The 12,531-nt window shown below is 42.2% G+C and overlaps 1 protein-coding gene across 2 annotated transcripts in view; it reads right to left on the reverse strand.

The window, feature by feature from the left end:
- The window catches only part of pkn2a (protein kinase N2a), a 32,836-nt gene that overhangs the window by 7,464 nt on the left and 12,841 nt on the right, over positions 1-12,531 (reverse strand). For both annotated transcript variants that reach the window (XM_032532467.1, XM_032532466.1), the window contains exons 4-13: positions 9,230-9,384; positions 7,186-7,315; positions 6,924-7,069; positions 6,424-6,637; positions 4,092-4,277; positions 3,752-3,861; positions 3,438-3,581; positions 2,034-2,109; positions 805-961; positions 574-700 (exon numbers count right to left, since the gene is read on the reverse strand). In XM_032532467.1, coding sequence (XP_032388358.1) covers positions 574-700; positions 805-961; positions 2,034-2,109; positions 3,438-3,581; positions 3,752-3,861; positions 4,092-4,277; positions 6,424-6,637; positions 6,924-7,069; positions 7,186-7,315; positions 9,230-9,384 — 1,445 coding nt within the window. The remainder of the gene's footprint in view (positions 1-573; positions 701-804; positions 962-2,033; positions 2,110-3,437; positions 3,582-3,751; positions 3,862-4,091; positions 4,278-6,423; positions 6,638-6,923; positions 7,070-7,185; positions 7,316-9,229; positions 9,385-12,531) is intronic.

The following is a 12,531-nucleotide window of genomic DNA, read 5'->3' on the forward strand; positions in this document are numbered from 1 at the left end:
AGGTAACCATAGTCCTCAGAAATCCACCGGAGGTTAGAACGCCAACACAAAGGAAGCCGGCCTAAATGAGTGAAATCTGGCAGAATGTTTGTAAGCAAACGGAGCAATCCTGGAAGTTGAACGTCGAGGAGGACCACACCGGGGTTTTCTCAGAAGCGTCTTGCCTGCCCGACTCTTATTTTCTCTACAAGCTAGTAGTATCTACCTTTTACTCCAAGAACTCCTGGAATTAAACTGCATACCTTCTCTTTTCTGGCGTCCTGATGAAAGGATCTGTGATTGTTATGTTTTTCCACCTCCAAGATGAATCCATGGTGTTGTAAAGGAGACGTATACGATTTTGGGGGTGTCTTTTGGTAAATTGACTAGATCCTCTCCTACCCAGCTGTCCGAACTTTCCGGGGCTCACGTGAAAACAGACCTGGCGCGTATCTTTAGCAGAGCGGAGAGCCGCTTTACGCACGCTTCTGGGCGCCTCCAGAATGGAGTGCAGACGCACATGGTGGGAAACTGGGGTCATATGAACTGATTTTAAGAATGACTCTCACGTTAGTAATTGCCAGATCCCTGTACCTGTACTTCCTCCTTGTCGGGAATCTTGTCCTGCACCAGTGGTTCTCGGATGTCATCAGCTGCTGGGTAATGTTTGGGCCCTGGGGTGGGCTCTTTGTCAAAGTCCAGCTTGGTCACCAGTGGGTCACTGTGTATGGGCAGAGGAACACCAGTATGAATTGTTGATTGCTTTGGAATATCCTGAGTCCATGTACTGTATGTGTGAGTATGTGTGTGAGTGTGAGTGAGTACCTGCTGGGTGTGGGTGAACCAGGCAGGCTGCTGGGCCCAGTCTCCACCGCCTGCGGGCTGAAGGAGTTGGTGCTGACGGTGGGTATGGCTCTTCTCACCAGGCGGCCCCAGGTGGCGATGTTGATGTTCATCTGAGGGGCTCGCAGGAAGGTTTTACCTGGTATCCAAGAGACAAACCAGACCAAGAGCAAGGAGGTGAGGACGTGTGTAAAAAAGGACAGTGAGAAACGGTCAGAGGAGAAAAACAAGGAAAATAATCTCAAGTCAACTTAATTTATGATGATAAAAATAAAAATTAAGCCAGACTAAGAGAGAGCTTGCCATTTTAATATCTGGAGGCAGTGAGTTCCCCAGTTTACGGGCTAAAAAAAAACAGAATGCACTCTCACCAGCACTGTCATGGGACACATAACGAACATTTAAAAGAAGAGAAGTGGATGACCTTAGGGATCTGGCTGGAACATGAAATCAGACGATGTCTGATGTATTAAAGCGCGAGGTCATTAAACGATTCATAATGAAGTAAAAGAACTTTCAAATCTATTCTAAAAGACCCAGGTGGCCAGTGCAGCGCCTTAAGCAGGGGTGTGATGTGATCCGTTGTCCTTGTTTTAGTTAAGACTCTGGCCGCAGCACTCTGAACTAGCTGTGGTTTCCTTATAGACTTTTGGGTAATCCAGTAAAAAGGGAATGGCGATAGTCCAAGCGACTGGTAATAAAAGTGTGGCAACATTCCTGAGGTGAAAAAATGATATTTTAATGACCTGTTAAAATGAAAATTAAAACTTACAGCAGTCTAAAAATCACTCCTAAATCACAGTTTGTGATGTCGGTTTTATCCTAAGGCCACCAAGCATTGAGTGCAGTTTTCTTTAGCCACCTAGCAACTGATGAATATTGTATTTAACAAATCCAAGAACCAGAATATTAAAGTGCCCATATTATGCTCATTTTCAGGTTCATAATTGTATTTAGAGGTTGTACAAGAATAGCTTTATGTGGTTAAATTTAAATTTTGGCTTTCTTCACTTTGTAAACCTATAATGTGCACAAAAGATATATAACCCAATAAAGGAAAGGGAATAAGCCAAAAAGCATAATTTTAACATTGTTAGAAATATTACCCACGCCTGTTTTACCATATGTGCTGTACGTCTCTGTGATGCCTGTCTGAGTTTTAGAATCGTACACCTTGAAGAAGTGGCCGGTAATGTTGAATGGTGACTCACCTTGCTGCTTTGAGAAAATCTTCTTTTGTCTTTGCAGCTTTGGTCGTCTCTCAATGACGGGATTGAAAAATGTTACCTGAACAAGAGACATGAACATTTATACATAATATATACAAATACAGTATAACAGAAAAAAACATTTGGTCCAAGGAAAGGCTTTCACACATTACAGGATGTACTCAAAGGACAAAATAGCAACAGACATTTCTGTTGGTCTTCAAGCTTTTCTTGGTTAACAGGAGCGGTCTGAATGGGCCTCATGCACGATGAGATCTACGAACAAATCTTCTCTTAGTTTTGTTCATAGTCATGATTTCTTTTTATTTGATTAGAACCCATTGATTTCTGAGACTCCAACATTTTCCTATGTTTGCTCTTCTCTTAGGAAAGAGAACATAGTTAGTTGAGGTGGCCGAGAGCAATAACCAAGACAAGAAAAAAAAATCATCTTGTTTTCACATTCCACAAATTGTTTGTCCAACACAAGGAAAGTTTTAAATTGAAAGAAAAAACGAATGTCATGAGATCAAATTTAGACAATTACATATATAATAACATATTCATTGCTTATAGTTTTATATTCGTGTTTGTGTATGTTTTTAAATATTGTAATATTGTTATGTGATTTATCACAACAGGGTCACACATTCACACAGTTCATACATACTCATGTGACAGGGTTGTGTGTTTTATTGATATACGTTTTTGATTTTCCTGTAACGCCAGTACTGCCACTCTGGAAAAATTATATTTAGTTTGTTGTTATAAAGTTATTTATTGCGGGGTGGCCTCCGGCTCACCCAGTAAGAGCATGCGCCCCATTAATCCTGCAGCGGCCCGGGTTTGAATCCGACCTGCAGCCGATTGTTGCGTGTCAACCCCCGTCTCTGAAAAGGGGGTTTCATGTCTATCCACTGTCACTATAATCAAAAGGGAAAGCCTAAAAAAATCTTTAATCTTAAAAAAAAAAAGAAAAGTTATTTAATGCGTTGATTTCAACACTGCTGAGGTTCTACTTCTTCTACAGCCTCTCTTTTTTTCAAGACTATTGTTTGGGCCTTTCTGCCTTTACAGACAGTAGTAGAGAGGAAAGGGGGGAATGAGGGGGGGGGGATGACATGCAGCAGAGGACCAAGGTTTTGGTGGCATGAGTGTTTGCACACAGCACAACACATAGCCTTATACAGTGTTTAGGTGGCGTGGCCAAGCTTATAAACAATTATGATCACGTCTGATTCCTCATTCGGCACGCCAGGTAAAGAGCAGATTTGGATGGGAAAAAAATGAAGAGAAAATATAAGAGAAATTTAAGAGAATGGTGCTGCACCAGGCCCAATGTGCTACGTCAACTGTCGCCAACGAGGGTAAATAATAATTGGTGTGTGTATGGTAGTTTATGTGTACCTCAGCAAACAGCATCCCCTGTGGCTCCAGGTACAGACACATCCCGTGACGCTGGTTGTCCAGGAAGTCCTCCAGTCGCAGGAACTTGACAGCACAGAGCGAACGCCAGTCACGCCAGTACACCGAGATCTCCAGCTCACGAGACTACAGGACACACACCACACACACACACACACACACACACCCACACCCACACCCACACAGATGTCAAACACACCAACTGCATTGCTAAATATCAACAGTGAGTCAACAGCACAGATATAGGCCAAGGGTAGGAGAGAGAGAGTGTGTGTGTGTGTGTGTGTGTTAGTTACCCGGTCCAGCTCCAATGTAAACTTCTGGTCCCAGGACTGGTTACTGACCGACCTCCAGCTTGTTTGGCCAACTACCGTGTTGTCCAGCTTCAACACTGCGCTGATCTCATCTGAAGAAACATACACACACGTTATTTATTAAGTACAGATGTAGTAACAATAGCCTGATTGGGACTGTAATTCAGTTGGTATAACGGACAAGGTCTTTTCTCTCTGCAGTCTTACAGGTCTATTACGGTCCCACTGTGATTTCTTATTTATGAAAGTTGATGTAATCGCAGAACTTCTTTTCTTCAATACTGATTATTACCAAACTGTGTACGAGGTCAGGTCTACTTACTGGAGAGCTCCTCGCTCTTTGTCAGGTTCCGGGAGCTCACACCGCGGTTTCGGTTCGCTCGGCTAATGAAGGATGAGCGCGTCTCGCTGGGGCTCCAACCAGGCAGCGGAACAGATGCAGCTTTGGAACGTCCTGGGACATTCTCCAGAAGGTCCTGACAGCCCATGAGCCTGACGTCTAACGTGCCTGGAAGGGAGGTGGGAAGATACATATCAATACCTCACACCATTTGTCTTGTTGAAAGTTGTTCAGTTATCCTATTTTGCACATTATAGCTGATCTATGCATTTAAAAAACATTTCAAATACTGCTAATACAACTAGTAACTGATTGACTCTATTCTATTGTCTCTCTGGTGTCTGAGTTGGTTTTTTCAACTGACTCCCCCCCCCCTTGGGGTTTTGAAGAGCAGCAGCATTTATTCAAAGACAAACTGAAACCTACACGGTACATTTACAACCCCTTCACACGTAAACTGCCAATTTCTCCTCTGCTCTGACTGCCGACAGCTGTCTGCTCCGAGTGCATCCACCGTTACTCTCTCTCGTGTATTACAAGAGAGATCAGTTTTGAAAAAGGGAATTAGCAAAATTAGCAATCACTCAAAAAGAAATCATCTTAAACTGCATATGAAAGTGGGGATGGGAACGCGGATTAATGTTCTGCTCACCTAAGTACTAAGGTGTCCATTGGTTACTTGTGTCAAACGTTAAAGAAATGTGAATGTATCCGTAGAACTATATTTTATTGATAATTATTAATCATACAATATTTATTTATTGTATCAATAATATAGAAGTAGTCATGTAACCTTGATCGTCTTGTTTTGTTTTATCTTTTGCGTGGACCCCAGGAAGAACAGTTGTTACTTCAGAAACAACTAATAGGGATCCTAAATAAATAAATAAATGAATGTACACACTAAGCACTGAGTTATTCCCTTCAGGAACTGCGCTTTTCTTTTAAAACACAACAATAGCCGGCCAGAACTTCCTGTATTTGGTATGAGGTACTTCTCCATAGTCAGTGTACTAGTTCCAGTAGATGGGAGTCAGCACGTCCCCAGTTTGGTGAAGCAGGCAGGAGTACCAACACAGAAGCTAAGCTGCTGAGGACAGGGGCAGCAAAACATATTTAAGCCACTAAAAAATATTTAAAAAAAAAAAAAAAAATACATATCAAGGTAAGTGTCCACTGTGTTTAGAGAAAGGCTGGGCGATATGGAGAAAATCAAATATCACAATATTTTTGACCGAATTCCTCGATATCACAAAGATAATGTAGTGTTGACTATTGTTTTTTTCACAAAATATTTACACAATGAGATTTTTGATAAATAATCATCAATAATGTAGATATAATGACTAAGTGGGTAAAGGCAAATAAAAGAACAGTTACAACAGTCTGGTTCAGAAAATGACATCACTTTACTGTAATGCAGCCTGAAAAAAACCCCACTTATGTCATATTATGATATTCAAAATCTAAGACAATATTTAGTCTCATATCACGATGTCGATATAATAATCAATATATTGCCCAGCTCTTGTTTAGAGTATGTTGCCATCAGACAGCCCTGCCCCTGTTTGAGTTTAAACAGTTCTATGCTCTAGTCAAAGCCACTACTCAATTGACAAAAACTGTGATAAATAAGTCACACAATAACATTAACTACCTAACTGATTGAGGCAGGGGGAGACCAGCAGCTCTCGTGTTATGCGAGATACAATTACAGATTTTGTCAATTGAGTCCGGTGGCTTTGACAAGAGCATAGAACAGCTTTAGTTCCCTCTATGGAAACTCAAACAGGGCCGTCTGACGCCAAGGTTAAGCGGTCAAATAAATCTAAGTATAGCCCAACTTAAACTGTTATTTTTTTAGCTCTGCCTTTTTTAGGTGGCTAAAATAAGTTTAGTTGCTGCCCCCTTCCACAGCAGGACATTGCTCAGCTTCCGTGTCAGTACTCCTGCCTGCTTCTCCCAACTGGGGGCGGGCCGAGCGCCATTTACTGTAGCTAATAGAATGACTATGGATCAGTCCCTCCTACAACCCCACTCCAAAAAATCCAGACAATTCCTTTAACAGATCTGTCAAGTGAGCGGATTGTTTGTGTGACTGAAGGTACCCTATAACCTGGTGTAGTACCAAGCGTCCAATAGGAATACTTACCAAAATGAACACATGCTAAAGTTCCTACACACACACGCAAATAATTTCATTTTCATTCGTTGGTGGTGAAGAAGAGTAGGATAATGCTGGGATATCAGTGTAAATCATTGCAAATAGTCAACGTGCTATCAATAACCATCACTGTGTCTTTTGTACAGTTACCTGTGAGGGCAGCGGGCTTAGTCACGGTGCTGTACTGGTTCTGCGTGGAGATGATGCTGGATCGGGGACTGAGGACCGGTGACGCCAGCAGGGAAAGCTCTTCCACGATGCTGCTGCTGCGAGGGTGGTTTTTAGGCAACTCATTGAGGCGTTGCTCCAAGGAATATCGGAGGAGGTCAAGCTTTTGACTGGACTCATTAAAACGAGCCTGGGCCTGGAGACAGGGAGGAGGGAAGGTAATACAGAAGGAACCAAAGGAGGGTAGGAGGAAAGGAAATAGCAGAGGTGGAAAGAGAGAAACACATCAATTACACTGGCTATTTCACTTTAATAGAGCACATTAGCTGTGCAAGGATCAGTTTCATTTGAAGCCCATGACACTGCATCGGGTCTAAAGTGATGAGAATCTTGTTCCTGCTCATTTTAATTCACAATTGTACGCAGATGTGAATTTCACATGATGGACATGAACTCGCACACATGCAAACACAAACATCTACCTCTGAATGAGCTTTCTTTTCAGTGACTTTTCCCGAGCCCAGGAGTTTCATGACGTTCTTGGCTCCCTCTGCCACAGCGGATTCTATCTTGGCGTGGTGACACAGCTCCTCCACCCGAAGGTCCAACGGGCTGATGATGGGCTTGTCTGGAGGACAGGGTGGACATGATTCTTTCATTTAGATGCACTTGTTCATTAGACCTTGTGTGCACTTTTACAGGCATTTCTTCTCAAAAAGGTCACGCGGGCAAGTGAAGGCTCACCCATCACATCGTTGTTCTCGAAGCTCAACTCGCTGGCCTGGCTGGCCTTCAGGATCTGCATCCTGATGAATTCTATCTTTGTCTTGCTGTCCTGAAGCATCTGCTGGGCAGTCGCTAGCAACTTACGATCCTGTGAACACAATTAGAAATTAAACCATCACTGTTGTTGGGGAAACATCTCTGTCATAACCCTTTGATATACATTACTATACATTCATGTTTGATTCAAAAGGTTTTAATAGTGTTTTGTCTTCCAGGTAAAATAAATGGATGCCAGGACTTTATGGATGACTCTAATTGCACACCATCCTTCATCACCTATTGTGTTTTCTTGTTGTGAGCATGCAACACAAACAGCCAGGACGCCAGTTCATGCCCTTAATTGGAGCCAAAGAAGTGAGTGACCACATGGAAAATGTTGTTCATCAAAAAAGGCAACTGGAATTGCATCGAGTGTTGTAATCACACACACACACACACACACACACACACACACACACACACACACACCATCACACCACACACACACACACACACACACACACACACACACACACACACACACACACACCACCCAAAATTCCTCTGAAGTTTAATTCCTGGTTGTTTATGGCGCCGCGTGCAGGAAAGACCTCTGTCCAGCAGACATTTCCTCTCTGACATCAGGACAGGACTATTTCCAACTGAAAGGTGTCTCTGTCTGTCTGATGGGGGGGGGGGAAGGTCGTAGTGTTTTGTAAGCGACCTCCCCCCGGTCAGACAGAGGCACCTTCCAGACACAGAGGATCATGTGGCAGTTTTCAGTGTTTTTACTGTACTACAGTTACACACTAAGGCTCTGCATGTGCCTCTGGTTTTCAAGCAATACTCACTTGAACATAAAGTCAAACAACTTTTGTGTAAAAACCATTAGATATGACATTGACCCAAGTTAGACATCCCAAATATCTTGAAATGTAATACTGACCTTGTCTACAAATCTTTGTAAAATTGTTCTTGTTAATTTAAAACTGGTCACATATAGGATAAGGCGCAAATTGCCTTTACATAGTTTTTGAGAGCATGACGTGGATTTTATTACATTTGAACAGAGCCAGGCTAGCTGTTTCCCTGTGTTTCTATTCTTTACGCTAAGCTAAATAGCTGTAGCTTCATATTTACCACATAGACATAAGAGTGGTATCAATGTTCTCATCTAACTCTCGCCAAGAAAGCAAACAAGCATATCTCTCAAAGACGTCAAACTATAGAAATGAATCAATGTAATCTCAAATTAGAGACTCGCTACTGAAACACTATACTAAACCGTCTACTACAAAGTGGCTTCAATTACTATTGACGGACCAAGAGCCGCTCATCCTCATCTTGGCTCTTGGTGCTCCAACTGTTATCAGTTCTGGTAACGTACACACCCCTCTCACCTAAATGATAGCTTTCCTCACTCAGAGCATTAGAGGAGCCACAAAGAGCTTTGTGAACTTCTCATGTTTCCCCCTCTCCTACAGTGAAACTGGAAAAGCAAACCCAACATGTATTTTTCAACCACCTAGAGACTGATTATCAAATTGGGAACGAGCTGCTCTCTGCAGTTTCCATGCGATTATTAATATTATTCCATGTGTTAACTTCGCTCAAAAAATCTGGATTGTGATTATGTCTGGAAACCCTGATAAAGGCGACTTAAATAAATCTGTTTTGTGTCAGGTTCTGTTACTCCTCTTGGACTGCCAAAAAGATAATTTAAAATATCATTAGAGTATTTCATCACTTGAGTCTTATTTTCCTAGTTTTGGTGGAATGTTGCTAGTAATCCCCTCATTGCGTAGGAAAACGCAAGTAAGTAATTCAAAGTTGAAACAGGAAGTGGATTTGTAAACTGATGGATTTCTACAATTTCTACCACATTTTCTCCCCAAATTAATAGTGTAATGTGTAGGTTTGTTGAAAACCTTTATATTTGTCCAAGTGCTCGTGTTTTATTTGGTGAATGTCTGCTTTTACACACTTGTCAGGCTGAGCTGATCCCTCTCCTGCTGAGTCTTACCTTGGAGGGCCCGTTGGAGTACATCAGAATCATGTTCTCGGCCCCCTGTTTCACCTTTAGCTCGATGTCATTCTGTCTTTTCAGGGCAGCGAGGCGGCTGCTGCTGGTGCACAGTCTCGCCTCACTGTTGGGAGTATCTGGGGTCAAAGGGCATTCTGGGTAAAGAAAAAAAATTACAATTTATAACCTTATGGCACTTTGGTAACAACCACAGATATATGACTCTGTATGTGCTGCTGGAGTTTGTCACAAACATACACCGACTGTAAATGGTAACTCAGCATGCATGGGCTATTTTTTGCTGCCAGCCATTTTGAAGTGAGCTGAACAGGTTCGCAGCACTAACTTTGCTTACAAAAACATGTCAGGTAGCAACTTCTGTAGTCGCATAATGTATCCAGAAAGGTCTGCTGTTTATAATGTGATGAAGTATGTTAAAACAAGTCTCCAACTGACTCACTCTCTCAACACAAAAATAACTACACAAGCTATAAACATTATGATCAACATCAGGGGTCTGACATGACATGAAGTAGAAATTCAGATCAATAAATGGTGTCAGAGGGAGACTTTGGATGCGTCTTTTACACACTTGTTCTTGCTCCGTTATGCAGACACAGAAAACAGAAACATGTGACCACATCAAACATGAACCCAAAGCACACACATATTCAGTTTGATTTGTTATCATGCTTTCTTAGGCAATCACTACTAATTCAAATGAATTTTCTGTCATCTCATTGGACCTCTCCTGAAGTCTGTTCAAACTAACAGCAGAGGGAAACCCTGCGGCCATCTCTATTCTGAGTAACGGAAGAAAAAAGAACAAGTGTGAACTTGCAGACGACTACCAAAACTGCAGTGCCATTACTACATAAGCAAATGTGGTGTAAACACTTGTGACAATGATATAGCCACATTTCAAACTTCTTTTGTCAAAGTGCTTCTTGTCCATTCCCTAAAATCAGCTGAGGAACCACAGTGTTACTGTGCCAATATCTGTTTGGGCTTTTGAGTTTCTCATGCATTCACACATACACCAGACAGAAACAAAGTGAAAACGTGTGTCTTCTATCCCCTGATCTGGACCTCAGTTCTGGCCGCACGGTTCCCGATTTTGCCCTGTTGTGTGTGTTTTTTTTGTAGTCATGTCTGGACTCGAAAGGTGCAGACAAAACCCGTCCCCAGGCGGATCACTGTAGCACAGAGCAAATCATTCTCACACACAAGTGAGGTGGGCAAAAACCTGCCTGACTTCTCCAGACTTGACTTGCAAGTTTAGTTTCAGTGTCTATGGTGTCATAAAGCAACTGCTCTCAGAAAGGACCCAAAGAGTACACTTATTTGGCATTCGAAACTCAAACAATGCCATTTTCTCTCCAGGACCAACAAAATAGTAGCCCATTATGTATTAGGGCTGCTTGATTATGAGAAGAGAAAAAAAAAAGAAATCATACTCACGATTATTTTGGTCAAGATTGAAATCACGATTATTTAACACAATTACTCATTGACTTTTGGAAAGATGTTACAATTATTAAACTTTTGAAAAAGTTAATTAAAAGCAACTGTAAAAAACACCTTGAACTGTAAAATTTCCCCTAATACTTTTTCTGTTGTGAACTTGTTTTTTTCATTCATTCATTCATCACACAAGACAAAATAAGAGTTCACTGACAAATACTGTAATGTTTTTTTCCAATTACTCTGTTTTTGAGATCATTAGGAGCCTGAATCTTAATCACAATTACATTTTTGATTGCACAGCCCTATAATGTATGTAACATTAGTATTGTAATTCTCTTATTATAAATTTAAAGTGTAAAAAAAGTCCCATGTACAAAAAAACAAACAAAAAACTTGATTTCCCTGAAGGTGTCTTGAGTTCATCTAAGTGTAAAGACTGGCGTTACTTAAAATAACAGCAGTGAGGAAAATCTGTTATTCGGGTGAGCGTTGCCAAACACAGATAACAATAACCAGCAGGCGGGTCTGTGATTCATTCACTGTGAATGTTTCATCAAAACAGTGTCTAAAGATTCCTTTAAGCACCTGCTGGGTATGGGCAAAAAGAAAGCATGTGACTCTTTGAACTGAAAGTTTAAATGACTCATAATAATTAATAGGCTGAGAGAGCATCACTGCTGAGGTTTTTGTGCAGGAGGAGGGGATGTTAGGCTTCCCGGGGCGACCCTCGTGTGTGTGTGTGTGTGTGTGTGTGTGTGTGTGTGTGTGTGTGTAAGTGTGTACCAACACAAGTCCATACAAAAAAATATAAATACACTGTATATATCATCAAACTTCTGTGTAGCAGTACTGAAGTGCGCAGAAAAGAAAGTGACGCAGACACAGCAGACACTGAGAACACACACAACACACACACACACACACACACACACACACACACACACACACACACACGGGGAGGAACAGAGACACTTTCAGATTCTCATCGCATCCAAATCACATGGGTGTAGAGAAGCCTGTCGAGCAAGGTAAGAATTTAGCAGGGGCTTGGGGAAAAACGGCCCTTTGCGTTCAGAAACTCCACATTGCATATTTCTGTAGCGTCACAGAGATTACATCAACATCCCGTTAAGTTAGTGTCATGAGGAAAAGACAAAGGCATGCTGAGAAACACGCGCCAGTCTACATTCGGGGCTTTCCTCTCTGCATGGGGGGTGTGGTTTGGTCAAGGTCACATCGAGCCAAGAATTCAAGGACCCCCACCCCTCCTTCTCAGCCCACGCTGGGCCGGAGGACAAGATACTGAGCTACTGAATAGCTGCAGGGCTGATGTCACTGCTGGACAGCTGACAAGGGGAACCCTCCCTCGGATTAACCCCATCTGAATCTGATGAGAAGGCAGTGAGAAACATGCTAACAATACTCTGCAAACAATTACATCATCATCATCATCATCATCATCATCATCATTAGAGTTGGACCAAAAACTGGCGTGGGTGGTTTGTCACTGGATTTGTGATATGGTGACTGGAAGAGAAACAGACTGGACATGTGTTCAGGAAGTAAACTGCTGATCTTGGGGCACGTCTCTTTGTGAATGGGATCATATGTGACAGAGGGAACTGGGCGGGGACACTGCATCAGAGTTGCTGCTGCTGCTGCTGACAGACAGCACCTGAGAGTGAGTCGGCCCATTTCTGGCCTCAGCTGAGTGGCGGAGAATAACCAGAGCCCCTCTCAACTTTCTCCGGGAACAAAAACACATTCTGGCTGCTCGCAGTGGCAGAGAGCAACTCCTTCCTACTGATTCAGTAAACAAGTGCCGTCTCTTGCGG

This window comes from Etheostoma spectabile, chromosome 12 (assembly GCF_008692095.1).
Source record: "Etheostoma spectabile isolate EspeVRDwgs_2016 chromosome 12, UIUC_Espe_1.0, whole genome shotgun sequence".
Classification (NCBI taxonomy): Eukaryota; Metazoa; Chordata; class Actinopteri; order Perciformes; family Percidae; genus Etheostoma; species Etheostoma spectabile.